Here is a 25,954-nt window from a genome sequence, read left to right as displayed (position 1 = left end):
TTTGAGCATGTGATGTTTGATGACGCATTGCATTCTGGGACCCGACTGCGTGTCATTGCGGACAGGATTCCCTTTTTCCACAACCTGTCGCTAATTGAAGACGCCTGGTTATGGCTGGCGAAGTAATCGGCTTCCGCGTTTCTATTTCATTCTCGGTGACGATAATAGGAATGGTTCTGCTGCGAAGCCTGAGCGACTCAGCGAGGGCAAGGCAGGAAGGAACGGCAACTTGAGCCGAATAAAGAAGAATCCATTTTCTTTCAAGGTATCTCGACATGGATCATCAGTAGGCATTGGTACACCTCTCTAGCCGTTCCTCTGGGCTTGGCTCACAGATGTACTGTACCTCATTTTTGACCCTGTGGGATTTGACTGGGACAATTTCCATGAACTTGGTGAGGCAAGCGAAGTCGAAATTCACACTGTTTTTCCTCTGCCACATGCTAGGAATGTTAATTTGCGATTCATCATTATATAAATATGATGCCTTTAGTATTAAATATACTGGATATAGTTCAATTCTATATACGAGTTTGACACCGTGAAACTCTTCAGGAATTGATGTTTTTTTCTTTTCTTGAGAGAAAGGCGGTGGCAAGGCGTGGCAATGGTTTGATCATCATAGCCCGAATTGGTAAGAAGTACTCAAAAGAGAAATAAGTCAAAGGACGTGACGGCGCTGCCTACCAGTACTTTAACTTATTACAACGTCTTTGCAAAGCGAATCACTTATTTGACGTTATAAAGGAAACGTCGGTGGTACTACCTGAAATAGAGTCGAGTTCAACCGATAAATATGTCCGCTGAACATGGAGCTGGTGAGCATCCGACTACAGTTATTGAAGCATCACAAATATTTACACGACGACCAGTAGAGCAGACTCAAGTCAGCAACATTTGTACGTTCACATTGGCTTTCAAAGATCAGCAAATATAACCCTTACCCGTAGATAGAGAGCGAGCCAAGGAGTACATAGAATTGCACGATCAAGTTCAGGTGAGTTAGAGCACATTTCTACAGTACTCACAGTGATTGACCGGTAGCAGACGAGTGTTTCCTTGCTTGATAACTTGGAGTCGTTTTTGTCCACTTTCCAGAAGGACCTTGCAGCAGTAGCTGGACAGATCTCTGAACTTCAGGATAGGAGTAAAGATATTGACAGCAGACTGAAAACAAGAAAGGTATAATTCGTGTTAATCACTCCAGAGAATTAGCTGGCTCAACTGTGCTCAGAGGATCGAACGGCCATTATCAAGTCTCCTGTCAGAGATCACCATACCGCCTTCACTGGCTTCAACTATCCTGGATACAAATGTCGGCGAACCATGGATAGATGCCATATTTGACTTCGAGAGGAGGATGACCACGACAAAGGCACGGTCCAGAGTCAAGGCTGCCCGCGATTTAGGTGAAGTTGTTGAAGGATTGCGAATTGTGGTGAGCCATAATGCACCAACTACTGTCTTTGTTTGACCTACGTGATAACAGGCTGCCACAAAACTGCGAGCCTTCTTTCAAGCACTGTTTCTCCCAATTCGAAGTAGTGTCACCACCAATATGCAAGTTATACAAACATCCGTACTCCTGAAATATAATTCTTTGTTTGGTTTCCTCCAACGTCAAGCACCCGCTGTTGCGACAGAACTCCAGCGAGCGTATGTTGGTGCTGCCCGTCTATACTACGAAACTGGTTTCCGGCGGTATGCCAGAACTTTGGGTGTCATCAAGGTACTCTCTTTATGCCCAGGCATCTTTCACAAATAATTAAATATACCAATAGACCCGCACCATAGAAAAATTCGAACCACTGGTGAACATTCATTCAGAACCCAACATCGACCTCACGCGACTTCAGCATGCTAAAATCGATGGCCCTGGAGTCACACTCGCATACATGGCAGACGACAAATCTTATGTATGGCATGTCTTATAGTATCTGCAATTTTCTAACAACCTCTTCTCAGAAAGAAAGCGTAGAATCCCTTCTACGATCACTGCTTCTAGTTTTCATGGACAATGCTACTGCAGAATATTCATTCGTTTCCACTTTCTTTTCCAGCCAAAAGACACTACCTCCCACTGAGGAAGCACCGCCAGCTACAGCTGCTTCGATTTTGTCGCCTGATGGAGGAACGTTTACTGAATTGCAGTCTCCTTCTGACTCCGAGTTCGGAACCCCACGCCCAATGTCTAGCACTACACCTGGACTTGGGGGTTTTGTATCCTTTGTTGCCAAATCAAAAGAAGAGCAAGCGGCAATTGATACAATATGGAAGCAGGTCATGGACCCAGTCATGGAATATTGCACTGTGTGTCACGAATTTGACCTTTTTTTGTGAAACAATCTTGACTCCAAACTAGGCTTTCGTGAAATCAACACTCGATCCCACTCCTCCTGCAATTCCTCTCCTTACTATGATCCGCCTTGCAGAAGATGTTGTCGCCGAAATTCAAAAACGACATTGCCCCCCGGCTGAGGTATACGTGTTCGGTTTAACTCTTCAAATGTGGCCAGTCTTCCAGAAAGGAATGACGGAGCATATCGACAGCTTGAAGAAATTAGCCGATGGGTCTGGTTCTGGGTATTTCACTCGAACGTCAACGACGACCACCGATGCAAAGGTTGAAAATGTAAGCGTCATTTTTTTAGTCGCCATCTTCGATATTTACGCCTTTTTAGATTTGCGGGCAATACGTTGTTTTCTTTAATTCGTTCGTATTTTTGACAGACAACGAATCTGAGAACATGATATTTTCGAAGTAAGGAATATTTGACGGTCATACTTGCAACGTTCATTGAAAAGCTCTCTTAGCCTCCTTCGACTGCGACAGGAAATCGCTAAACTCATCATCCGGCACACCACTCAGATGAGTGATACCCTGTCGCGCGCTAAAGAGCAAGCCAAGTACTATGGGATTTTGCTTCAGGGGCTAAGTGTTCGTACCTGCGATTGAAATAGTTTCAACTTTCCATACCAACTAATATGTAATCAGAAGGGCACACATCACACAGCTCACCTCAAGCTGCAACAAGAGATCGCCCATTGGGCTTATTTGGAGGAAGAAACGAAAAGAAAAATCGTATCAGCTGGGCAGTCTAGACAAGGACGTTGAGGAAATGCTGGAGTAATTAAGATTTTCTACTACTACTTATAATCTTATACTTCTCGGCCTACTTATGAGGTTTGTAACTGTGAATACATTGGAATATTGTTGTTTAGACCTTTTTTTTTGAGTACTACAGTGAGATATTGGAAATTACCCAAACAGGCAACAAGGTTATATAACTCCGCACTGAGTTCACCCAACTCATACCGCGACTTCCACTTTTACAATTCGCGTTTTATATCTCTACTTCCCCTTACGCTTGTTTTTGCTCCCATTGTCTCATAAAATATGGCTGCCTTGGGCGGTAACATGTCCCAGCCACTTGTAATACCACCTCCGACACCAGAAGAAGAAGGTCGGCAGGCTCAACTACACTCTTTAAATGGAGAATCTCATGTATCTTTGCAGACCAAATTATTCTTGCTCGGATCACCATAGACGAGAGACCTTTGCGTCGCATGGTTAAAAAGTTCCATAACTATACTTCTCTATCGCATACTCCCATCGTTCCCGTCTACAGTCCTACACCGACGCCTTCAAACGCCGTCGAGGATGCGAAAGAAGCTTTCTTGGTTGAATTGGCGTCGTTCCAGCTGCTGATGAAGAAAAGTGCTATGATTTGTGAAGCAGAGGCTCGTCAAGTTGAAGAGTACCACCGAGAACGCGAACGACTTGGTATGTGTTTCTCTCCTCTAATATTACTTTCCCTCTTATCATTTGGCAGACAATGAGCATGAAACTCTGAAAACTCAAATAGAAGAGTTGAAACTGGCTCTCGAGCATGCACAAATGCTGCGCAGAAGGAAGATTGAATACGATGTCATTGCTGAGAAGATTAACACATTGCCCAGTAGAGAAGAGCTGGAAGCGTGAGTCCATTGTATCACTTACCGGCCAACAAATAAATGACATTGAGAGCAGAACTATCAAAGCTTTGGAAAACGATATGGCAGCCATCCGCTCAGAGCACGATACTCAAGACCGCACGATCCAGGGACACAAAACCGCATTAGATGGTATTATTGCCGAACTTGGGTCATTACGTTTTATGGGGAAAGAACTGGATTCAGCATCAGTATCTCAATCAGCTAGGGCGACGCCGGCTCTCGAAATTGCAGACACACCGGCCGTCGAAAGTCGCGTGCAATCAGTGACCGTGGACGAAATGGACGATGACAAGTTAGTCCTAGACACTGCAACGGAGAATGCTCCTAGCGAAGGAGTAATTGAAGAAGAGAATGACATTGAGATGGGAGAAGTAGAAGAGGATCCAAGGGAAAAGAATAAAAAGAAATCAAGAGAGGAACTGGAAGAAGGTGAAGCCACGGATGCCAGCAGTGAACTCTCAGAACCTCCGGACGACTAATAAACACACGTCTTTCTATAATGGCCTTTATGATATCATTTATCCCTGATATTTATTTCTACGCTCAATAAATCAGTTGCGCATTCTACATCTTGACCATACTGCGCGGCTGCCAGATCTCCTATTGCTTTCATAATTGCTTTCGAGGTGTCGGAAGCATCCCCTGGATAACGTGCAGAGAAATGATTAAGAATTAACCTCCGAGCTCGAATATGCCTGGCGAAATTTCCAGCCATCTGAGGAGTTGAATGTCCTCTGGATTTGGTTCTCGCTTCTACTGTCTCGTATGTATCTGTTGGCTTTGTATTGGCGTCAATGCCAGGGAGGTGTGCGTTGGTGGCTTCATGTATGAGCAAATCTGCGTCTTCCGCCAAAGAAGCTATTGGCAGAGGATCATAAGTGTCGCCTAGGATGACAACTTTACGTCCAGCTCTGCGAGGTGGTCCTTGAAGAACACTGCCATCCGCAAGAACAACAGAATCTCCTTGTTGTAACTGGCGCATGACTGACATAGGTGTCTTTGTGCGTTTTATAGCTGGGATGTACTTTGAAGGGTCGATTTTGCCTGGGACGGGAGCTTCTGTGATAACATATCCAACACAGGGTACACTGTGGTGAATTGGAGCAGCGGAAACAGACACTACTTTGTCTTTGTATATGTCAACCCAGCTACCGCTTACCTGCTTTATATTGCGCCCAAATGTACATTCTGCGGCCTGAGGAGGTAGTACCGTGAAGTCGCCTGTCGGTGGATCGGAACCAAATCGCAGTTCATGGACGACATATGAAGCACCAAGATTGGAGTGGGTATATGAGAGACCATTGCGAATGTAGGCACGAGTACCTAGGGGACCATAAATTTCAAGAGACTGATACCAGTCATGTCAACATACACATCCCTTTTGAGTTGAACAGGACTGACAGCAGTTGTTGTATCGACGTTTAGTCTTGGATCCTCGCTACCTTCTGCAGTACCACCAGCGCCATTTAGCAAGCTGCACATTAGAGGAATGAGGCCAAAGATGTGGTCCCCTACACGACTTAGATATGTCCAAAGAGGTCCACAGCACTTAAAAAAATCACATACCATGCGTGTGCGTTATAAAAATCTTCTCTATTTTGCCCATCTTGACACTACTCTTCTGCAATTGATGTTGTGTAGCCTCCCCACAATCGAATAACCATACATCGCCTCCCAGTCGAAGACTAAGTGCAGAATGATTTCTTGTAGATGACGGCTGGGCAGATGCTGTCCCGAGAAAGGTGATGTTAAGTGAGCTCAACGGAGCTCTTTGAGACATGATCAAATGATAATTATGAACTTAAAGAAGAATGCATAGAGGGCAGAGAAAACAACGTAGTCACAATGATGCTTGGGACAGTAACGGTATGACATCCATGACGGTAACTACATTGGATGGTATTTTTATTTGTTTACCATGACTTGCAGAACAGATAATCACACAAATAATTGAGCAAATGTATTATAAAATCAGTTAATCTGTAAAAAGTTACAATTGCGCTTTGAATATAATAAAGAAAGCCACTTCAAGGACTCGGACGTGCTACTGTAGATGGTATTGCTGAGTATCTTCCAGTAGTGGGCATAAAGGAACGCCTGAAGGATATCAGTTAATGTAATGAATACACGATTCGAAATCAGTTACCTGTTCAGCACCAATCCTTTCAATGCCCGGATCTCTTTTCTCAGATCTTCTTCGAGAGAATTCTGTCCACCAGCAGTTGGTATCCCTACCGTTGATGGGGGCCTATATGGTAAATATATCTGAGTACTGATGTACCCAGTAAAATCTGAAAGAGATTGCAAAGTATGTTGGAAAGGGCTCTTCCGCGTTTTAGTACCCCGTGGAAGCTCCGACGATAATTTAATCAATGATTTGAAAAGAGGAGGGTCGTCCGCGCGTGAGGGTGTAATGTAGTCCCAGTGTGTCTGCGCACTGGTTTGCTCGATTGCATCTTGCTGAGCATTAGACGCCTCAGAAGGAGAAACTTTTCCGAAAAGAGTGGAGGTGGAGAGTGTTTCCCATAATTGACTCTATGACATTCTTTAGTTAAATTTGGCTGCTAGTGACTGAAATTCATACTTCGTAGTGGAATCCTTCCTCTGTAAGAAGCCAAGGAATTTGGGTCTCAAGATATCGGTAGAGTTGATCTGTTGTGGGATTGACACGTCTCCCCTCTTTGTCCTTTGATAATGTCTGAATTGCACAGCGTAACAGAGTAATGTGAGGTATTTGGGAGAAATCAGGCCCTTTGGTAGTTTCCTCGATGATTTTGAGTACATCCTCCACAGATGTGCATGTGGAAAATGGTTTACGTTCGTTTGAAGGATCCGGACGTGGAAGGACGGACAAGGATTCAGATTGTGACTCTTTTAACGACGATAATGATGTTGTGAGCTGTCGTAATAATGATAGGTGGTGGGATCTCAATGAGTGCCGGGCTAGTGAAGTGCGCGTAATGCGAGGTAATAGAACTCGCTAGGGAAATAACAATGAGTTATTGGGTATTTGTCGCCAAAGAGAGTAGCGTACGTGATATATGAGAAGCAGAAAGGCTGATCCGCCTGCCAACCACGAAAACAGGCGGGCAAGGCCTAGAAGAAGAACAGGTAGGTTAGACGGACGAGGTTGTGGGTATGTCTTTGGAGGGATAGTGGGCATAAGTGTTGGCTGTATGATGTTAGTCCCAGTGATTGAGAAACTTAGACAGACACGCACTATGTCAGACAATAGCTTTGCGATTTCTAGTTCGCTTAGACCCTTTTCCACCAAAAAAGCGCGTTTTGCAGCTATGTCTTGATGCTGCACCTGAGGAGAGGTAAGAAATGTTCGGGCTCTTGAAACCAACTCTGCTCTACCCTCCGCAGAGTCTTGAGTTGACTGTGCTGTTTGCCCTACACGATGTTCTTCATGTGGAGTTTGCGGAGATGGGGTAGGGGACGAATCACATTGCGTTGGGTCATCTGAATGGGTCTGAATTTGAAAAGTCTTTTCTGCCCTTGAAGAAGATGAAGGACCCTGGTCTGAATCTACCATCGTTATTGTGAGGAATAAGGTGGAGATGATTAAATTTCGTTAAAGAATGAGTGGAAAGCCGAAGCACATGCAAGCTCAGGTCATTTGCTATATATGGTATTCAATTCGGCAATAAACCGGACCGGCACTGGTACTGTGGTAGTAATTTTAAGTCCTTCTCATGTTGTTCTCATGAAGAAATGAGTGCGACAAGAGTGCGATAAAAGTTTCTGATGTAGTGGGCCAATCGATTTCTCATCGACACCTCATCGACAAATGTATTTCTTTGCTCGTCTCTATGCTTTGACTGCCGTTTATTACTACGCTTCCCTTGTGCTAGCATCTGGCAAGCATCCTTCAGTTCCTGCACGGTATCAGCGGTTGCCTTCCCTGCGCGAGCGTGCCGCCATCCAAGATAAATGGACGCAGGAAAGAATATTCAGAATACCGAAGCTACTCGAGAAATATAACGCAGAAGCATGGTTGGTATGTAATAAATCCTCTGGTCCTTGAGTCCTTGAACAAAGTTCACGCTGCATCCGAGTCGTTAGATATGTCAGAGAGAGCATGCAGAAGATACCATCTGGTGGTCTATAAAGAACGCTACCGATTTTGACTCTCACAGGCGCACAATTCTTCTTTTCCACAACAATCAATCGTCTTTGGCTGGTGCACCGAATCCTCTTAAGTGGATAGACAACACTGGTCTGGTCTGGCCGGAACTGCGTAACACACTTGCCGAATTTAAACCAAGTAGAATAGTCCTTAACACAGACGAGGACATTGCCTTCGCCGGGGGCCTTCATGTTGGCGAACTTGCTGTTCTTCGGCGAGAATTGGGTGACTTCTGGATAGAAAAAACAGTCAATGAACCAATGCTCGCAGTTGAATTTGTTGCGAGCAAGGTGAGCGGACAGTTGCCGTATTATCGGCGCATGCAGGAAAATGTGTGGGCGATGCTTGAACAAGGGTTCTCTCATCATGTCATTCAACCTGGAAAAACTACTACTGAGGTATGAATTCAGGGCTATATAAACACTATTGTAACACCCCGTCGACAGGATTTGAGCTGGTGGTTCCGAGAGCAGATGCAAATCCTCAATGTTACTACATGGAACCAGCCAAGAATATCCGTGTTAGTAGAGGAATCATTTCCTGGATGGGCTGGTACAGACGATGTTATTCAGGAAGGAGATATTCTGCACATAGATTTCGGAATCACTGCAATGGGCTTAAACACGGATACGCAGCACATGGCATATGTACTTAAAACAAACGGTACAGAGCCAGAAACAGATGCACCAGAAAGCCTCAAGCAGGGCATGAAAAAAAGCAATCGAATGCAAGATATTGTTTTGGAAAACATGGTGCCAGGGCTATCTGGAAACACTGTTCTTCGACGTAGTCTGGCTCAAATGAAATCGGAAGATATAGAGGGCCAAATCTTTTCTCATCCTATTGGCGATTGGGGCCATGATGCTGGGGCAGTCATCGGTGTGTCTCGAACCTGTTGCTTGCTATGTGATGTAATGAACTCAGAAACATTCCTGACCTTCTAGGCTTTCTGAACCTTCCCGAATATGTCCCGATTTTCGGAGAACTTCCGATACTTCCAGATACATACTATAGCATCGAGCTTTACGCTTACCATTTTGTTCCCGAACGAAATGCGACTATACGATTCCGCCAAGAAGAGAATGTAGTTTGGTCTGCAGATTCACAGTCATGGCAATTTATCCGCGGTCGACAAGAGAGATTCCATCTGGTCGATAGTAGGAAAACTTCAACCATGTTCCTTGACCAATCTTAACAGATTTGAGTCCGGGCACATGTTATTAAAATAAATAATCATTATGATCCAGGGAGAACAATCATAGTGTTGGAGAGGATGCAAACTAGGTATAAAAATGCAAAATTGGAAATTAAAACATATTTGCAAGTTTGCTGGCGGCCTCGCGGGCATCCAACCTTGATCGCGTAGGTTGAACGCGAACCGAGCTAGACATGTGCTGAGGTATAATGGAGCCAAGAGGGTCTGTAGAGTGTTGAGCAGATCCTCGGGAAGGTTCGGTTAAAGGAGAGGAGTATGCAGGATGTGCATCGCTGCGTAGAGGATCAAAGGGTGCATTAGTTGCGGGCCCTTGGATGTTGGACGTAGAAGAAGAGAAAGACAACGGAGAAGGCCGTGGGCCCGATGACTTGGTTACAAACATAGATTTAGTTCCATCCACGAATTTTCCGCCAAGAGGAGGCTCGTTCAGAGATGGCTTGGGGGCAACATTTGGAGTATAAGGAGCTGGAGATGAAGGGCCGGCACCTGGGGATTGCGGTGGTAAAGAATGGTTAGAAAATTGAGAGGTGGGAGGGGATATCGGGGTAGAAGGGGATATTGGAGGTTGAGAAGGGTGAAATGAGCGGACAGAAGCTGCAGACAAAGGGTCTTGTTTTCCGGAAATGGTTTGAGGGAAGGGAGACGGTAGAGGACTTTGAGAGTTGCCTAATACAGGGTTAGGGACATGAGCAGGGATACGGTGCGGAGTAAAGCCATTCTGGGTAGGGACTCCCGCAGTGTGAGGAGGCTGTATATGGGTAGAGTGTGGGAATCCATTTGACAATGGAGCGGTAGGAGCTGAATAGAGTCGATCAGAGTAGTCTTCAAGGGGCGGAACGATAGAAGGTTTAGGTGCAACGTTGACAGAGGGAATAACTTTTTTGTCTGCGTTGCTAAAATCAACGCGGAGGGCCTCAAGCTCGCGCAAAAGTTGACGTTCATACATGATTGAAGAACGAGCGTGTTCGATAAGAGCTGCAGTGATATCGTCATTGGCGTATTTGTTGTGAGTTTGCAAAGCACGGTGCAGGTTCTGTGAAATTCCCTCCGCTCTTTTGGCTAATGTTTGTTCATAACGATTTGCCTAAGTAATAGATTAAAGATCAGAAACAACCCAATTTGCAACGAGATCAATCACCGACCTCTTCTATTTCTTCCAAAGCCTCGTCCACCCGGTCTGGGCGGATATTTGAGCTTGCTTTCAATCGCTCAATCTGACGTCGTTTCGATATAGTTGTTTTCACAGCGCTCTGATATTCTTCCAAAACCCCTGTGCGCATTTGAAGAGTTTCTTTAGCAGACCGCGCATTCATTCCTTGATATCCAAGGGAGTCTCCCAGAATAACACATTCGCTGATCGCTTGTGCATGATCAAGGTCAGCGACACTGTGCCAAGTTCTGCCGAGCTTGCGTAGGGCATTTCCTAGTGGTGGATGTGCTTCTGTGGTTGCGATGTTGACAAGTTTATTGCCCATTTCTGAATGAGCATTGGCAAGAGCTGAGAGTCGATTTCAGTTACATCGCTTAAATATTTCTACAGTCTTGCAAAAACCAACCTTTTCGTGCAATAGCAAGCCTGTCCACTGCTTTAGCTGTTTCAAAAAACTGACCTTCAAGTTTCGTCAACTCGAATCGAGCACGCTGTAATTCCTCATCCTCGTCTGGCACACCACGTCGGATAATGCCAAACCCTGTCGAGGTTTTACGCCTTGGTCGAGGAGTGGGTTGATACCCAAAATCGCTCTCAATGAAGGAGCGGAGATCTTCGTCATGCAAAAGAATGGGATCTTCGCAAACTCTGGTGAGCCATCGCTGTAGCATAATCTTCACAAGTCTGTCATCTTCCTCGTCGGTAGGAGCAGAAGTTTGAGCGAGGGGTAAGGCCGGAACAATGGTTTGTGGATTACTGTGTACGATGGATTCGTAGAACTGCTGGAATTCAAGATAGGAGCGCGACACATTACGATACGTCGTGCCATTGAAATTGGAGAGGTTGGTCTGGAATGTACACACAAGATAAGTAAATATTACAGGAGCGTTTCAACAAAAAAGTGCACCTGCGCATCCAATTTGAATAGAATGTCTCTCCTGTTTCTGTCGATGCCATTGATACGGACGCGTAAATATGGTTCAGTCTTCTCATATTTCACTCCATTTGAACCAGGTGTCTCTCTCGGTGAGATAAGCCCGGCTTCTGGCTTTCCATATATCTGTGGCTCCTTGCCATAAAGACCTGGAGTCGGTCCTTTATCTGGAATCGGGGGAACTGGAGAAGCACGCCGGAGGTTTGGGATGGATGAACTGGGAGAATGAGGTGTTGTTGGCCATGGAGGATTTTGAGAGTCGTCCTCTCCGCCAAAAGCAGCTTGCGAGGAGCCCAGAGGGTCATACATCTTGTTACAAAATAGGTATTGATAGAAAGCAGGAACAATTGCCCAAAGTTCTTCGAAGACTTGATCAGCCCAGGGAGGTCTGCTTCGTGGTATATCTTACGTAAGAGAATGATGGCATTCAACTAACCCGTGCCCGCAGTCCTCCATCAAGTAAAACTGATGTAAAATCCAATAAATTGCATTGAAAAGCAAATAGGCATGTGGGAAATGTCCAATGGTACGTATACAAGTGTATAAAGTACGGGTAACGAGCGGATAGGTATCTGAGTAGACAATTAAACTACTGGCGGAACCAAGCAATGCCACAGTTGGGCGAAGTGAAATATGCGACAGAGTTCGTAAAAGTTCGTGAAGGCGAATTGGCAAGAATAAAGACGATCACGGCGATAAACAGGTAGGAATTTTGACGTCTTTGAGGGTTCGGCTGTGCAGACAAAATAAGCAAATGATTCATATTGATAACAAATGATGAACATACTCTTTATTGAACAATCCCCAGTAGCCTTCAACGCCTCCATATTTCGCGTCCTGAGACAGGCCATGTTAGCATGAGAAGTCAGGGCTAGCAAAAAGAGATTACTTACTTTCCACTCTTCATCGAAGTACTACACGGGGTCAGATCGGTGTTAGCATTGCATTAGTTAATAGTACACCCTGCAGGCGAGCTCACCTCAAAGAAAAAGTAAGGGAGACCATCAGCGTTCGCCTGGCAGACAAAATCGTCGAGGAACTTTTGGAGATTGGCAGTAGATGCATCGGCAAAACCATTGTTTGCGTTTCCGGCATCTTTCGATCCCTGGACATGCATTTCAATTAAAGCTTCTGGTTAAGTTCAAATGACGTACAGTTGGCCAACCAGTCTCGGCAAGGAACATTGTTGGCTGGGGAAAGCGAATCAGCGTGGCTAAGTGACAGGTAACATTTTCCTCACTCTATTGGGTAAAAGAGAGGCGGGTTGGATGTTTGTTTCTAGGAAAAAGTTTCTGACCCAAGGTGTGGCTTCCTCGATTGTGGTATTTGCAAACCATGCGTGGACGTTGGATAACTGTAGTCAAATCTGTCAGGGGCGGAAAATTAGAGTGGAGGTGATAAAAATTACCCCGTATTCAACTTTCTCCAGGACCTTGGTGCTGAAGTAGCTTCCAGCATCTGAGTTCCCAACCGGAATGGCCTTGGGCAAATTCAGTGAAGCGAGCATCGCTCTTGTATCAGCGATATTGTCAATAAGAACCTGTGCACCTGTAGATAACATTTGATAAATTAATCCCAAGCAAAAAAAGAAAATACAGTACCGATATCCGCTTCGGGGCTATTGACATCCTCGATTTTGTGAGCAGTCACATAGCTAAGAACCAGGTACATCAGTCACCATCCTTTCCAAACTCGAAAGAGGCATACTTCAACATGAACTCATTACCGACCGTGAGTCCTGCAATGTTGTCGCTCCCATAAGTCATAAGGGCCTGTTTGAGGACATCGCGCTGCCGTTCGTAAGCGCCCGGGTCACCATCGACAACATAGTTCCCTAGGTACACTTGTAGGTCTACTTTGGTCTGTCGAATGGCCTCCAGCTGTCGATACATGATATTTCAGTCAATGAGGTACATGCAAAGGCGGATGACTCATACCACAAGGGCAGTTTGGTTACAATCAGCACCATAAAGACGAATGCGAGGGGTGAGCTGAGACATCAACTGCAACATAAAATGAGTTTTAATTCAAGAAACGCGGGCACCCTTTGCATACTTGAACATCGAGAATGACTTGCTCTGGCGGAAGGTCTCAGTGACGGTAGTAAAATCAGAAAAGTGGGCTGAAACATACCCAAAGTGCTGCTGCAGCCATAATCCGGCAATGATCCCTCCGGCGTGTAAGCCAAGCCGTACAATGACCGGTGAAGCCTTGAATCTTTCTTAAACACACTGGGGTCAGCAGAATTGGCGTTGGTGCCACTCTTGGTTCCGGTGCCACTGTTGGTGGTTCCCGTCGATTTCTCTTTGTTGTTATTTGAGACGATGACTCCAACAGCAATTCCAGCAGCGACGAGGACGAGGAAACCAACTACAGAGGCGATTATCTGTAGTGTAGTGTTAGTGTTGAAGTCAAAAGTACGAAATGTACACTACACACAATGATTTTTGAGCGCTTTGACCGTTTCTCTGGCCGCTCAAAAGCACCAGTCTTCTCAAGCGACTGATAATTGGTGTCAGACATGATGCTTGGAAAAGGAGTGGAAGGAGAAGAAAATGACGATGCAAAAGGGAAGAGGGAAAAAGAGAGAGGGGTTTGATGGCACACTCGTGGCCTGGCTACGAACTCCAAGTTGGTCATACATGGTTGTGAACGGATTCACAAGACAATGAGATCTCTTGGCGTCTTGCCATGTGCATTACAAGTCTACATAGACTACAAAATCCACTTTGCATTCCGTTTTCTAGACATGCGGGTAACGCAGCCTCGAATCTTGTATGCAAGGTTTCATTGATACTTTTCATGAAGCTTTTCTACGGGCGCTAATAGGAGGTTCATAATAAGTAAACCGCCTCCCTGTTTGCCCACAAGGATGTGCTACAAGCATTAGCCGAGCTTGCCTAGACGGATCCAAGTTCTCAGTAGGCGTACTACAAATCGCTTGAAAACTCTCTCGTTTGAAACCGTGAAGTTCAAACTAAAGGAAGGGTAATTAATCTTGGTAATCTGGACCATTATCGAGCACTGCCACGTATTTTTAAAAAAAACGATTATTTTTAGAGTAAAATGTATAGTAGGCTCCCAGATTTTCATTACATGTGAAAATTAAGGTAGTACAAATGTAAACAAGTGGTAAATGCGTTAAAGATGATCTCGTACATGTCAATAAATTGTAGTTACGTCAGGTTCTTCCATCCATAGCGGTAGCATATGCCCCATGCGGAGGATTTTGGTTCTCAGATACTTGTCCAAATCGTCCCCGTACACAGTTTTTGAGCCAAGGTCGGCCATGGCCTGCTTTTCGTCGTCCGTTGGACCACGGCGACCATCAGCTAGACGTGTGTCTGTGTCTTCAGACATGTGGCTTGCGTCCGCGACTGCTTTTCGGTGCTGCCAGCTACGGGGGATCATAGGCACTCTCTCCGCCACTTGTATTCCCTCCTTTTGTAGTGCCTCCACTTTGTCTGGGTTGTTCGTCAAAACTCTGACTCCTTCTGATACTGAGTTCGGAGAGCCTGTCCCCAAATTGAGATCGCGGAGGATGGCAGCTGCTATTTCGTATCCTCGTTCGTCCGCTTTATGGCCGAGCATGAGATTAGCTGTGACGGTGTCGTGTCCCATGTCTTGGAGATTGTAGGCCCGAATTTTGGATAAAAGACCAATTCCACGACCTTCTTGGCGAAGGTAGATAATTGCCCCGCGCCCAGGAATAGTAATTTCACTTGGATGTTGTGGAGTAGGCGGAAGGACAATGGGTAATGATATCTGTCGAATTGCCTCATCAAGTTGCTCGCCACAATCACACCGCATGCTTCCTATGGTCTCCCCAGTGAAACATTCAGAGTGTATTCGAATGATGGGAGGTGGTACGGCGTCTTTCAGAGCGCTTGAACTCGTTGTTTGTAGCGTTGGATCAGAAGCGTGTTTCGAAGTCGAGGACAAACGACCAACGTAGGCGCCGCGAATGATGCGGTCCATTTCCGTCTCATTCTCACTCCAAACTGCATCCAATGACCGTGAGCGGATGGGAGTGGCGGCAGAGGATAGTCCGGAAGAATCAGAAAGTTGGGCTGGGTCTATGACGACTGCAAGATGCTCTTTGCTATCGCGATTGTTGTGGTATAGATGCAAGAAAGCGGGCCCGTGAGGTGTGGGTATACGAGTGCGAGCCATACATTTAACTTCTACGGGAGGTAATGACTGAGGGATTGAATTAGAATGAGGGATAAAATCAGAGTGAGATTGCGCCTTTGGCCGAGCCTTGACATCGGTGTTAATTGGAGTGGTGGAAGAGGCGAGGGAAGGACGACGTTTCTTGGATGCGGGTGGGAGATTGTCTGCCGACTTGAGCGGTTCAATCTCACGTGGGTGATCATTTTCTTTACCCTCCTCCGCCAGCCCCAAACGCTGCCTGCGAGGAGCCTGACGACTCACATACGCCAGATGTTTGCGAGCACCCTTTGCGGAAGAATCCTCCCCGGTATACTTGGTCCAGTCCCAAGCGCCCTCAGCCTGAGGAAGCATGACGCCAGGGAAAAAATCGTGGTGGTAGTGATTTCTGGTTACATGAGGACCGGAAGCAGCAGCAGCAGCGATTAACAGGGGGTCGAGAGCAGCATCCCGACGAGCAAACGCGGACTTTGCGGCCTGGGGTGCAGGGCCAGTGAGAATATCCAAGAGAGCAGCGTCGCTGCGAGAAGAAGAGTGGTGTGGAAGAGGCATTGAAGAAGAGGCAAGGTGGGAAGTGGATGGGATGGAACGGAGTAGAAGAATAAATATGAGAGTGGGTGTTAATCAGTCGCTTATTCACATGCCGAATGACCGACGATCTGCTGACTAAGCATTAACGGTCATCTCCCTGATCAATCAATTGGCTGTGCTATTATTATATCCCAATCAGCAGCACTCTGCTTCGTCTTTACTACCACCATGGAACCATAGCCCGTATTGTATTCAGGATGTTTGCCATAGCTTTTCTCTTTTTATTTCTTACATTGTAAGCTCGGTCTGTTTTTCTGCGTTCTGCACTCATTTCTCGGCCTAGTGTTCGCGCAGTTCCGCAGTCGCCTATTACTGCTACTTCATCATCTTCGTTGGCACATCCTACTCATTTCCCAACCTCTTTCAGGCATTCCTCGTCCCACAATACTCTCCATCTAAGTCATTCTGGCTCTCAGTCTCATATCATTCCTTCAAATACCAGGCCTCTTTCTTTTCCCGGCCATTCAGGCCGTCCCAGGCCGCCGCCACCTACATCGACTCCCCTTCCCCCGCGTCCAAAACATAAACCTATCCTGATTGCGTTTGAAGTAATTGGAGGACTTGCATTGGCTGGCGTCCTTCTCAGTCTCATTCGTTGTTATTACAATTACAAGAGAACTCCTCATCGCGATAGAATCGCAGATATTTTGCAGCGGCACCATCTCCAAAGGGAGCTTGAAGAGCTTGAGCGCAACCCGCACCTTCTGCGGCGTCCGTCGCTGCGCGAGCCTGCTCCCCCGTACTTTCCCCGTCCTCCATCCTACGATGACCTGACTTCAGGTGGACCATTAGCGTCTCGGGGAGTCTATTCCGCAGTCGGCACTCATAGTCCGCCCCCTTCACCCCCCATGTCCCAAATCGTGCTGCCCGTATCCACAGTTGCTGTGCGAACACCTCCGAATCTGATACCTCCAGCGCCAAGTGGGTAGAAATATGCCTGGTCTTTTTATTAGTCGACAACGCATTATGCTTCCGGCCTCGACGGCCAATATGGCCGTCTACGACATATACAGTACGGAAAGGTACCTCCGGCCTCTTCTCCCTCGTGTGGGTTACCTTCCCATCGTTCTTTCCCATTGCAGGGTCATATTTTCCCGAGGTCCCTCTATCTTTACTATTTCACAGCATATCTGGGACTTGGTTGTTGCATAAATATTTTGTGAGAGATGGTTAGATCCAAGGACTGTTCTTTGTTACCCGCTCATTCACTCCATTTCCTGCATGTAACAATATCAAAATCATCTCATCAGAGGTCGAACCTATCAGATTGAACAGCAACGCTGTATTTAAGATGTTCCCTTACCATCATCCTAGATACGTGTGTTTATCTATTTTCTGCCGTTGAAATATCTCACCGTCGTTGATTCCCGAAAATAAAGCTTGACACACCCTTTTTTTAGCGTTTTGTAACCTTAAAGAAAGCAAATGAGGCGGGTCGTTCCCTTGGTTGGGTTGCTCTCGTTACTGCACTGGGTTTGTGCGGAATGATACATGTGAATCGCACCCACTTACTGAAGATAAGTAGGTAGCATGTTTTCAATCCAACAAACAGACAATATTGTTGTCATAGTTGCGAACATCTCACAGAACGACGTATCTGTCTCTGTCATTTGCGAACTGTACGTACTTATACTAATAAATACAGAATAAAATCACGAATCGTGTCTCGACTATAGTATCTCCTCTTCAGAAAGAGTATGGGGTATTTTATCTTTTTCATAATCTCATTATTCCTTTACGGTCTTTTTTGGCCATCTCGTCTACTAAGCGTCCTCAGGTCCTCAGGTCTAATTTGAGTCATTTGAATTTCCGTGAAAACCAGCCGCTGAAGCCTAGGTTTCCTCCCATTTTTTTCATTTTTTCGTCTTTGGTTGGAACTGGGTCTCAGAGGGGCGCAGAGATGTTATTTTTCAGGAAAACACAGAAATTTGGGAAATGTGGATTGTATCATAACGAAGGAGAAAAAAAGATTCATTTCGGCATCTTACCAGTGGAAGAGACAAATTAGGCAGTCCTGTCAGCGCAGTGTGACCAAACGTTCGTCGCGCCCACTTTACATGCTGCAGTGAGCACCCATGAATACACGTTCACAGGCATCCGCTTCCAACGTAAATCTCAACCAACAAGGAGAAAAAAGAAAGTGGGTAACATACATCTACTCGTCATGAACGTGCTGTGACCATGGCTGGACCTATTTTTTGGGCGTTTACAGGCGCCAAGGTGGCGAGCAACCACAACCACAACTAAACCCAAATTCTGAGCCTCGTTCTTCTGCCACGCGTCAACGTGTAGTTGAAATACTAGCTAATACAGCTAATGGATGTCTGTCTGAACTTGGATATCATCCTACGATGCCGATGAAAATCAAGGAACTGGAAATCCAAAACAAAGCATGGCGAGACGAAAATCTTAAACTTTTCGAAGACAACCAACGTCTGGTGAACACAGTCAAATCACTGAATGCTACTATTTCTATGACAAAGCTCCCCGAGTCTGCTCAGTTCCAACGAATTAGCGATTTGGAATCAGAAGTTCGACGGCTGCAGGCCGAAAATGAACGCATTCGGTTGCTCGTTGAAGTACCTGATACACTTCAGACCGAGTACGCAAAGTTAGTTGAGAGTCAGAGAATGATGCGAAATTCCTACATGTCCATTCGTGAGGAAAATCGCAGGCTTTCGGAGCAACTTCAAGGATTTATTCAGCATGGACAACCGCCCCAGCCAGCGCTGCAGCATGATTCGGGACGTCATCAAACAATACCTACATCCTACAACATCCAACACTCTATAGCGCCTCTAGCCCATATCCAAAATCAACATGCTATGCCATCACAAGGACAGTATCCATTCTCGTCGTCTCTAGGCTCGGCTCCCCTTCCTCAATACAATACTCATACAGAGCAAAGAAACCCACTCATGCAAACTCAGGCTGCAGTCTTTCAAAACAGACAACAGTCGCGTTCAAATCCAAGCTCTCGCAGATCGTCCTTGAATCTAGTTAGTGAGTACGTTTAGTCACCCCATAAAATCACCTATACGCTGACATTTGGTCCCTTGGAAGGCCCTGCTATGTATCCATATCAACAGGTATGAGTCTTTCATAACCATACTTGCATTAAATCCCTTAATGATGAACCCAGATACATGTTCAAGGAAGCGATCCTGCAATCCAGAGACAACAGGTCGGTGCCACATTTTTGAATCGCATATAACGCCTAATATATTCGTTAGCAACCGTATGCACAACCAAACTCTTCCTCCAACAGCATAACGCCTTCAGGTACACATGTACAACAAAATACAAGACGGTCATCTTTGCCAATCACATATCATAACTGGGGCCCCAACCCCTGCGTTCATGACGAGCGGCGGAGTCCCTCCGCGGTTCCCTATGCCTCGGAAGAACAACTTTCAAATTCTGCAACGACAGTGTCATCTATTCAGTCGTCTCGTGGTACAGCAACACCACCAACACCTATAAAGGTATCTCACAATCTCGCTCAACAATCTCAATTCGCTGCCCTAGTCTCCACTCCTTCTGCCCCGCCTGCCCCTCTGACAGAAGAAACTGTACAGCCAGTGGCCAGTACAATCGCACCTCAAGATACACATATTAGCCAGCCAGACATGTCACTGAATCAGCCAGTTCATTCTATGGTCATCACATCCCAGGCTTTACCTAGTACAGTCACTCCGAATCAGCAAGTTTTTTCAAATCACAATATACAGGAAGAAAAAACCACTTCCAGTCAAAATTTACAACAAGATCTGAATACGTCATCTTCCTCCGTCGAGCAGGTGGACCTCAGTACTTCTTCCGCTCCCATCAATCCGAACTCATCTATAGATCAAAGTACATCCGAGGTCGCAGACCCCCCATCAGAGATACAAAATCAGGCGTTTGTGATGCAAGTTGATGCTTCTTCCGGGGTGGACGAGGAAGAAGTTGAACAGGAGTCAGATGTTGGCCCAGATGGGCTTCGACTACTGCAAATTTGTCTGGAGGATCTATTCGGTGAACCAGACGAAAACGGTCGAGTGAATTGTAAACTTTGCTTGTCAGTAATCTGTTCTTCAAGTTGTTGGGGTTTTCTAAATGTCACAAATACAGACACCGGTACCAAAGGAATATACAATCAAACGCTCCGCCCACTTTTATCAATGCGACTGATGAGGAGCTGGTAGCACACGCTGTTGCTGAGCACAAGCGTGCATGGGATCATATTCGACAGCCTGAAGTTGAAGGGCAGGAATGAAAACTGAACAATAGGTCTCGGTCTGTAAGTTGCATTGCCATGGGATATCTATCCTCATAACCTCTGGTCTTATTGTCTTGGGGTCCTTCATGAATAAATCACCCCATCGGAATTTCAACTATCGATGGGCTGCTCGTTTAATATCTTGTTATATCAATTCTTAGGCTGGTCAGCCGCCGGAAATGGAATACAGCGAATGCATATTTTATTTGGCTGACATATTTCTTCCCCTTGACAATGAACAATACTATCCCGGGAAAACCAGTCGAAGACTTGCCTGGTCCGATACTGCTGGATGGCTTACTTCAGTCGTTTCTTCTGGGAACCATTGTCAATCAAGCATTCAAATATCTATTAGACTACCGCGACGATTCTTGGAGAAAACGTACTTTTGTACTGTGTGTAATATCTCTGTCTATGTGGGTGCAGAATTTTCAGTCTTCCGATTTGATGGGCATGACTTATCTCGTCCTGCAGTCTCCAGACGATGCTGGAAGACTACAAGGCATGGCGAACGCTTATTTTAAATCAACGTTGGGTGAGCCAGTGTTCTACCTCCATATAACGATAGCCAATAATGTCTTATACGGCAGTCGACTAGTCGAATAGAATGGTCAGATTTGTTTCTGAATGGTTGCATTTGTTGGTTATGTGAAGGCTTTTACATCAAACGCTGCTGGAAGGTAAGCAAATTCCTTTCAAAACAGTCAAATGATCACCTTTCGTCAATACATGGCATCAATTTAATGGTCTTTCAGATGATGGGAATGAAAATCTGGGTGATTGGACCGTTATCGGTCCTTTCAATGTTTATAATGGCTGCTAATTTGTACCTGGTTAGTGCGTCCCAGCTTGAGACAGGGGACACCAACGCTGATGATCCCCCATTTCTAGGCCATTGCAATGGGTATTGCATTTCGCTCTCTGGAATTGGAAGGAACAGATGATGTCTGTTTCATTGCAAATTTTCAATGCCAATTAATTATCTAATTAACTTTTGTTGACCATACAGACATTGACAGCTAGTCGTTTTTTGTTGCCCTCTGTGAGCCTTCAGTTTCTGAGCGGCCTTTTTAAACGGAACCCAAAGTCTGAACCCAACGTTCTAGACGATAGTTGCATTTTCGGTTTGGATTTTTGGATCTTTAGGTAAGTCTCAATCAACCTGTCGATCTTACATCTAGCAAATAATGATAAACTGCATTCTACCATAGTCCTAGAAATCGCGGTGTCATTACTATGTAAGCTTTCCGATAGCAAGGAATATACAGACAATTCTAAAGAAAAAGGCAGTAATGATATCACTTTGGCAATCCAAAACTGGGCTACGCGAAGTGGATAAAATAGTAATAAAGGTTATACACATAACATGGGAATCCGCCATACTCCCTTCCATTTGCATGGTTGTTGCAGTGGGACTATACCATGGCAGACCGGTACAGTCATCTCTAGAACCAGTCCTTCTTATTGACCGACATGTCTTATTAGCGTACTGACGATCACCTTGTTCTTTTTTTCGTCTTATTGACGGGAAAATTTTACACCTTCGGAATGCTACGCACTCTGAACTCCCGAGCCAAGTTGCGATCTGACATACAAGGTCACGAACTTGGCGGTCGAACATCTCTTAGTAACTGGGAGTGGGAACAAGCTACTTTGCGGCCTCCAAGTGAAAGAAAGGAATCCGATTTCGGGGTAAGCATCATATTTGTGTTCGATCAATTATCTAAATTCCCATTCAAGATTCCTGGTTCCTCGGCCTTGGTCGCTTCTCATACAAGCCAACCTTTACCAAATGAAGAAATGGACGCTGACCTTCCTTTTGTTTCAAGCGTCCAGGTGAATACACCATCTATGGATGCTCAAGAAACTGGAAGGTTCCGTCATAGGATTTTCTCGGGAATGAACGTACCTTCAACGGGCATATATCACGTGGCTAGGGGAACATAACATGACATGATGATTTGTGTTTGAATGTTGAAACAGCAAAATTTAGATATTTTTTATTCGACATGTTTTCAAAATTTGAGGAGTTTGCATTGCACAGTTTAGTTTGTGCCAAAAGTTTGAACGGTACATTGTTTCAATGAAAAAGGATTAATTAGGATCCATAGTTGGCTTCCGGCTTGATGGTGGATGCTAATTTGATCAACAAGTTCTCTAGGCGTCTGGCTTCGTACTGAATAAGAGTTGTGTTCTTTTCCTCAACAATGGCTTCGGTCAAGGCTGGAAGCGTGGTTGCGCCATAACCTATGAACAATCAACCATTAATGACTATTTTCGAAGCGGATTAGCAACAAAAAAGCATACCAAGCCATTTGCCCGGAGCCACACCAAGGTGCTTGTACCATTGTCTATTCTTAATCCCATTCTCAGATATAAATCCGAGCTCAAATGCCTTCAAAGCTTTGTTGGACCTAGCGACACGTTTTGCGGCCTTGATAAATTCGTGAATGGGGAATGGCAAACCATGCCCTCCTAACAGTGCTTCAAAAGATTCGGAAATCTCCCCATTGGCATCCGTGGCGTACTCAAGGTACTCTTCCCATGAATTTGCGTGGCGCAGACTCAGCAACTGAAGTTCGGTATCAGTCGGAGGAGGAACACCAAATATACTCTTCACCCAGTCAGCGATGCGACGAACAAAACTAGTTCGTCGCCTTGTGCACCTTGCTCCTCTGCGGCCTGGGAACGGCATTCGCTTCAAGAGTCGTTTGAAATCTTCTTCAGCGTCAGCCTTCTCTTCGTCGAGTTGGTGGCTCGCTTCCTGGACTTGTTGAATAGATTGACGCAAAGAAGTAAAGTCGACTTCATGCATTTTTTCTCCTAGGGTGGGTAGCAGTTTCTCCACTCTAAATACTAAATTTCAGTAAAACTAAATACTTAGCCTTTTCATGTACTCACATGTCAAGATATTCATGTAGCTCTAGTGCATATTGAGTCGTATTAATCGGGAGTACTATGGAGTCAGTGAGCCGCAAGCCAAGCAGCCCAAGATGTTTTGCAACGGCAGCCTTTTAAAAATAATGAGAACGCTCTGTGCAAAACTTTGAACCGGAGAACACGCACATGGCGATGGAAGCCTGGGTCTCCGTATCTTTCTTGCCATGACTGAGAGTCATAGATGGAGTGATAATGGTATACAGCATCATTGAGGGTCGGAGCAAAGCTTTGCTCAGAACTAGCAATTCCCAGTCTTTGCAGAAACACAGTAAAGTCACTACCACTTCCTAGTGGCATGACGCGTGTTTTAGCAGCTCTACGAGAGACTTGCTCCGAAGTATGGAGTTCCAAGTAATCCGGATCGATAGTTAAATTGGCAGCTTGGAAATTATATGGTCCCTCGTCGTCCAAGGCATCCCAAAGTGTTTTCCCAGATTCAGTTGGATGGGGGACATCGTTGGCAGTTTTCTTAATAAGATGAGCAAGAGAAGGGGAGCCAAAAACCACAAATTGAGAGCCTGCAACAGATACATCCACGTTCAGGTAAGCGACGACGTGGTCCGAAATCCACGACCCAAAATCTTCGCCCCATTCTACGCTGCCGACAAGACCGTACTAAGATAAAAATGTGAAAGGTATTCGATGCGCAGATTAAATAATACAAACCTCTTCTCCATCCCAACTGGCAATAACAACTAACAGTTTTCGTTAGCATAAGATGATTGACTTACAGAAGGATGAAGTAATCACTTGTTCTCAGAGGTTTCCAGCCTTTTTTTAACAAGGCACCATATGCGCGGATGATTTCGTGTAGAGAAACAGTGCCACTTGTGGGGTCGGCAGCACCCATCACCCATGCTAGATTTTTTAAACGTACTAGTCGAAAAAGAGGGTAAACGGCTCCTTACCGTCACGGTGGCAGCCAATTAAGACCACTTCATTTTTGATGTGACCGGGAATCGAGGCCATAACATTCCAAATTGGTGTCACCTTTGTATCAACTGACAGAAACAATGTGTTAAATTGTGGTAAATACAACATCCGTAGAAAGTTACACACCACGGTTGACAAGCCTAACGTTGTTTTTACTCGCATTTCCGCTCAGTACCTTCTTACCACTGGCATCCACTGTATATAAGTCGTCAATTTCGCCCAGAAGCTTTTGAGCATTTTGCCACGAAATTGGTAAACTTGGAATTTTAGGTATATTTCCTGCTTCAGTCCGGTTCGCGTTGAGATACGCAGGATACCCAGGTGTTGAAGGATCTCCAGGATACGTGGAAAGAAATTGAACGCTGCCTCTTTGAATAGAAGATGGATTTCGTGCAGGTCCAGCGGGATAGGGAGGGAAATCATTTTTGGTGGTGACAAACCCGTCGTCGCGTGGGTCAGAATATATCAAAACACCTGCAGCTCCAAGCAACTCTGCGCCTTGAATCTGGGTTTTTGGTGCTGTTAGCAATTAAAGGCTACACAAATAAAAACTCAATGCCTTTATTCCCCTGAAGTTGACCCCGTAGCGCGTAATGATAATTTTTCCCGTGAAATTTGTACCTTGAGCAACCAGTTCATCATAATCCTACGACGCACTAAGCATAAAAAAGATTATGTACAAATCCTTTGCGGCTCACCTCCTTGCCTCCATAATTCGCGTAAATAAGTTGACCAGTGACATCGCCATCAGCACTATAACCATGCCATGGGGGTATCGTGTCCCTATACTTATGCGCGTCTTCATCACGCGGGTCGCCATCTTCCACCAAATCAGCGATCCATATTGCGTCACCGTTGTCATCCAAAATCTCCAGAGCCTGCTCTACTCCAGTATTCATAATGGGGTAATAGGTATCAATCCAGGCTCTAGGACTGTTTGGTGCATCAGACGTTGTAAGAAGGAGTGTCGCATTGCGAGATAATGGACTACCAGCATCATAAATCGGAAGATGTGGAGATCTTGGAATGTCAAACTCGTCCTGGAAAAGGTGTAAAATGGCTTTAGCATCTAACAAATCTTCGGAGCTCCCTGCAAGGTGAGGATGCGTGGCATATGCTCGAGATGCTTCCAGAGCACTTTCCCCTGTAGGAATGGATCTAGGGAGATGCTGAGCTATCCTGAATTTCGAGTTAGTAAGTAGTGCGACCCACAGGAATAGCTCTTCCCGTTCCTTGAGGGACAACGGACGACGAGGAAGATGAGGCAATGATCCTTGACGATTCCAAGAATACAATGAGCGGCCTGTATGAGTGACTGCAGCAACAAGTAGGAGCAAGGTCAGCAGCCCAGCACCATGCGCGAAGGCTTTGCGAAGCTGTTGTCGTTGGCTGCACTTGTAGACGGCACGTGGATTTTGTTCCACTCCATCGAGCAATTGGTCTGGCGCCTTGGTAGGAATATGGTACTTTTCGAGGTCCATAATAGTCAACGCCTGTCAAAGCCCCAGACTTTTATAACTAATATACGCTGTTCTTCGGAACCGGGTATCTACGCAAGCACACGGACGTACTAATCACGTCAGTAGTTGTGTACCCAAATGAGGTATTTTACTCCATTTTAAGACTCCCAC

General features: G+C 45.5%; 11 protein-coding genes across 11 annotated transcripts; 6 read left to right on the top strand and 5 right to left on the bottom strand.

Moving 5' to 3' along the window:
• Positions 1 to 796: 796 nt before the first annotated feature.
• Positions 797 to 3,115, top strand: JR316_0004897 (Vacuolar protein sorting-associated protein 52 A; the record flags this gene model as incomplete). The annotated part of the gene is made up of 11 exons (XM_047890661.1): positions 797 to 899; positions 951 to 997; positions 1,048 to 1,182; positions 1,235 to 1,438; positions 1,490 to 1,729; positions 1,782 to 1,916; positions 1,966 to 2,310; positions 2,363 to 2,632; positions 2,682 to 2,761; positions 2,815 to 2,938; positions 2,996 to 3,115. The coding sequence occupies 11 exons, from the start codon at positions 797 to 799 to the stop codon at positions 3,113 to 3,115; spliced, it is 1,803 nt and encodes a 600-aa protein (XP_047750422.1).
• A 282-nt stretch (positions 3,116 to 3,397) lies between these two features.
• Positions 3,398 to 4,475, top strand: JR316_0004896 (uncharacterized protein; the record flags this gene model as incomplete). The annotated part of the gene is made up of 4 exons (XM_047890660.1): positions 3,398 to 3,464; positions 3,518 to 3,784; positions 3,834 to 3,978; positions 4,031 to 4,475. The coding sequence occupies 4 exons, from the start codon at positions 3,398 to 3,400 to the stop codon at positions 4,473 to 4,475; spliced, it is 924 nt and encodes a 307-aa protein (XP_047750421.1).
• A 35-nt stretch (positions 4,476 to 4,510) lies between these two features.
• JR316_0004895 (Zinc phosphodiesterase ELAC protein 1) lies at positions 4,511 to 7,534 on the bottom strand (the record flags this gene model as incomplete). Its single annotated transcript, XM_047890659.1, has 7 exons — positions 4,511 to 5,344; positions 5,398 to 5,507; positions 5,563 to 5,765; positions 6,143 to 6,531; positions 6,581 to 6,976; positions 7,031 to 7,168; positions 7,217 to 7,534. 7 exons carry the CDS (start codon positions 7,532 to 7,534, stop codon positions 4,511 to 4,513), a joined length of 2,388 nt encoding a protein of 795 aa, XP_047750420.1.
• A 255-nt stretch (positions 7,535 to 7,789) lies between these two features.
• Positions 7,790 to 9,323, top strand: JR316_0004894 (uncharacterized protein; the record flags this gene model as incomplete). Its single annotated transcript, XM_047890658.1, has 4 exons — positions 7,790 to 7,999; positions 8,065 to 8,526; positions 8,575 to 9,007; positions 9,073 to 9,323. 4 exons carry the CDS (start codon positions 7,790 to 7,792, stop codon positions 9,321 to 9,323), a joined length of 1,356 nt encoding a protein of 451 aa, XP_047750419.1.
• A 112-nt stretch (positions 9,324 to 9,435) lies between these two features.
• Positions 9,436 to 11,737, bottom strand: JR316_0004893 (Vacuolar protein sorting-associated protein 17; the record flags this gene model as incomplete). The annotated part of the gene is made up of 4 exons (XM_047890657.1): positions 9,436 to 10,428; positions 10,487 to 10,842; positions 10,901 to 11,342; positions 11,402 to 11,737. The coding sequence occupies 4 exons, from the start codon at positions 11,735 to 11,737 to the stop codon at positions 9,436 to 9,438; spliced, it is 2,127 nt and encodes a 708-aa protein (XP_047750418.1).
• A 378-nt stretch (positions 11,738 to 12,115) lies between these two features.
• JR316_0004892 (putative glucan endo-1,3-beta-glucosidase btgC) lies at positions 12,116 to 13,951 on the bottom strand (the record flags this gene model as incomplete). The annotated part of the gene is made up of 13 exons (XM_047890656.1): positions 12,116 to 12,161; positions 12,216 to 12,265; positions 12,322 to 12,342; positions 12,408 to 12,533; positions 12,583 to 12,618; positions 12,669 to 12,782; positions 12,837 to 12,976; positions 13,030 to 13,082; positions 13,136 to 13,308; positions 13,366 to 13,431; positions 13,484 to 13,506; positions 13,562 to 13,814; positions 13,868 to 13,951. The coding sequence occupies 13 exons, from the start codon at positions 13,949 to 13,951 to the stop codon at positions 12,116 to 12,118; spliced, it is 1,185 nt and encodes a 394-aa protein (XP_047750417.1).
• Positions 13,952 to 14,590: 639 nt separating this feature from the next.
• Positions 14,591 to 16,150, bottom strand: JR316_0004891 (putative GTP cyclohydrolase-2; the record flags this gene model as incomplete). Its single annotated transcript, XM_047890655.1, has 1 exon — positions 14,591 to 16,150. One exon carries the CDS (start codon positions 16,148 to 16,150, stop codon positions 14,591 to 14,593), a length of 1,560 nt encoding a protein of 519 aa, XP_047750416.1.
• Positions 16,151 to 16,386: 236 nt separating this feature from the next.
• Positions 16,387 to 17,118, top strand: JR316_0004890 (uncharacterized protein; the record flags this gene model as incomplete). Its single annotated transcript, XM_047890654.1, has 2 exons — positions 16,387 to 16,424; positions 16,473 to 17,118. 2 exons carry the CDS (start codon positions 16,387 to 16,389, stop codon positions 17,116 to 17,118), a joined length of 684 nt encoding a protein of 227 aa, XP_047750415.1.
• Positions 17,119 to 18,540: 1,422 nt separating this feature from the next.
• JR316_0004889 (uncharacterized protein) lies at positions 18,541 to 20,447 on the top strand (the record flags this gene model as incomplete). Its single annotated transcript, XM_047890653.1, has 5 exons — positions 18,541 to 19,192; positions 19,253 to 19,278; positions 19,332 to 19,373; positions 19,423 to 20,249; positions 20,303 to 20,447. The coding sequence occupies 5 exons, from the start codon at positions 18,541 to 18,543 to the stop codon at positions 20,445 to 20,447; spliced, it is 1,692 nt and encodes a 563-aa protein (XP_047750414.1).
• Positions 20,448 to 20,684: 237 nt separating this feature from the next.
• JR316_0004888 (uncharacterized protein) lies at positions 20,685 to 21,789 on the top strand (the record flags this gene model as incomplete). The annotated part of the gene is made up of 8 exons (XM_047890652.1): positions 20,685 to 20,845; positions 20,925 to 20,985; positions 21,041 to 21,130; positions 21,206 to 21,283; positions 21,342 to 21,395; positions 21,460 to 21,492; positions 21,557 to 21,596; positions 21,662 to 21,789. 8 exons carry the CDS (start codon positions 20,685 to 20,687, stop codon positions 21,787 to 21,789), a joined length of 645 nt encoding a protein of 214 aa, XP_047750413.1.
• A 759-nt stretch (positions 21,790 to 22,548) lies between these two features.
• On the bottom strand, positions 22,549 to 25,804 carry JR316_0004887 (putative glutamate carboxypeptidase; the record flags this gene model as incomplete). The annotated part of the gene is made up of 11 exons (XM_047890651.1): positions 22,549 to 22,697; positions 22,758 to 23,299; positions 23,352 to 23,461; positions 23,517 to 24,005; positions 24,057 to 24,085; positions 24,141 to 24,248; positions 24,299 to 24,391; positions 24,450 to 24,828; positions 24,883 to 24,969; positions 25,022 to 25,481; positions 25,536 to 25,804. 11 exons carry the CDS (start codon positions 25,802 to 25,804, stop codon positions 22,549 to 22,551), a joined length of 2,715 nt encoding a protein of 904 aa, XP_047750412.1.
• Between the last annotated feature and the right edge of the window lie 150 nt (positions 25,805 to 25,954).

This window comes from Psilocybe cubensis, chromosome 4, assembly GCF_017499595.1.
Source record: "Psilocybe cubensis strain MGC-MH-2018 chromosome 4, whole genome shotgun sequence".
Taxonomy (NCBI): Eukaryota; Fungi; Basidiomycota; class Agaricomycetes; order Agaricales; family Agrocybaceae; genus Psilocybe; species Psilocybe cubensis.
This window is presented reverse-complemented; position numbering and strand designations above follow the sequence as displayed.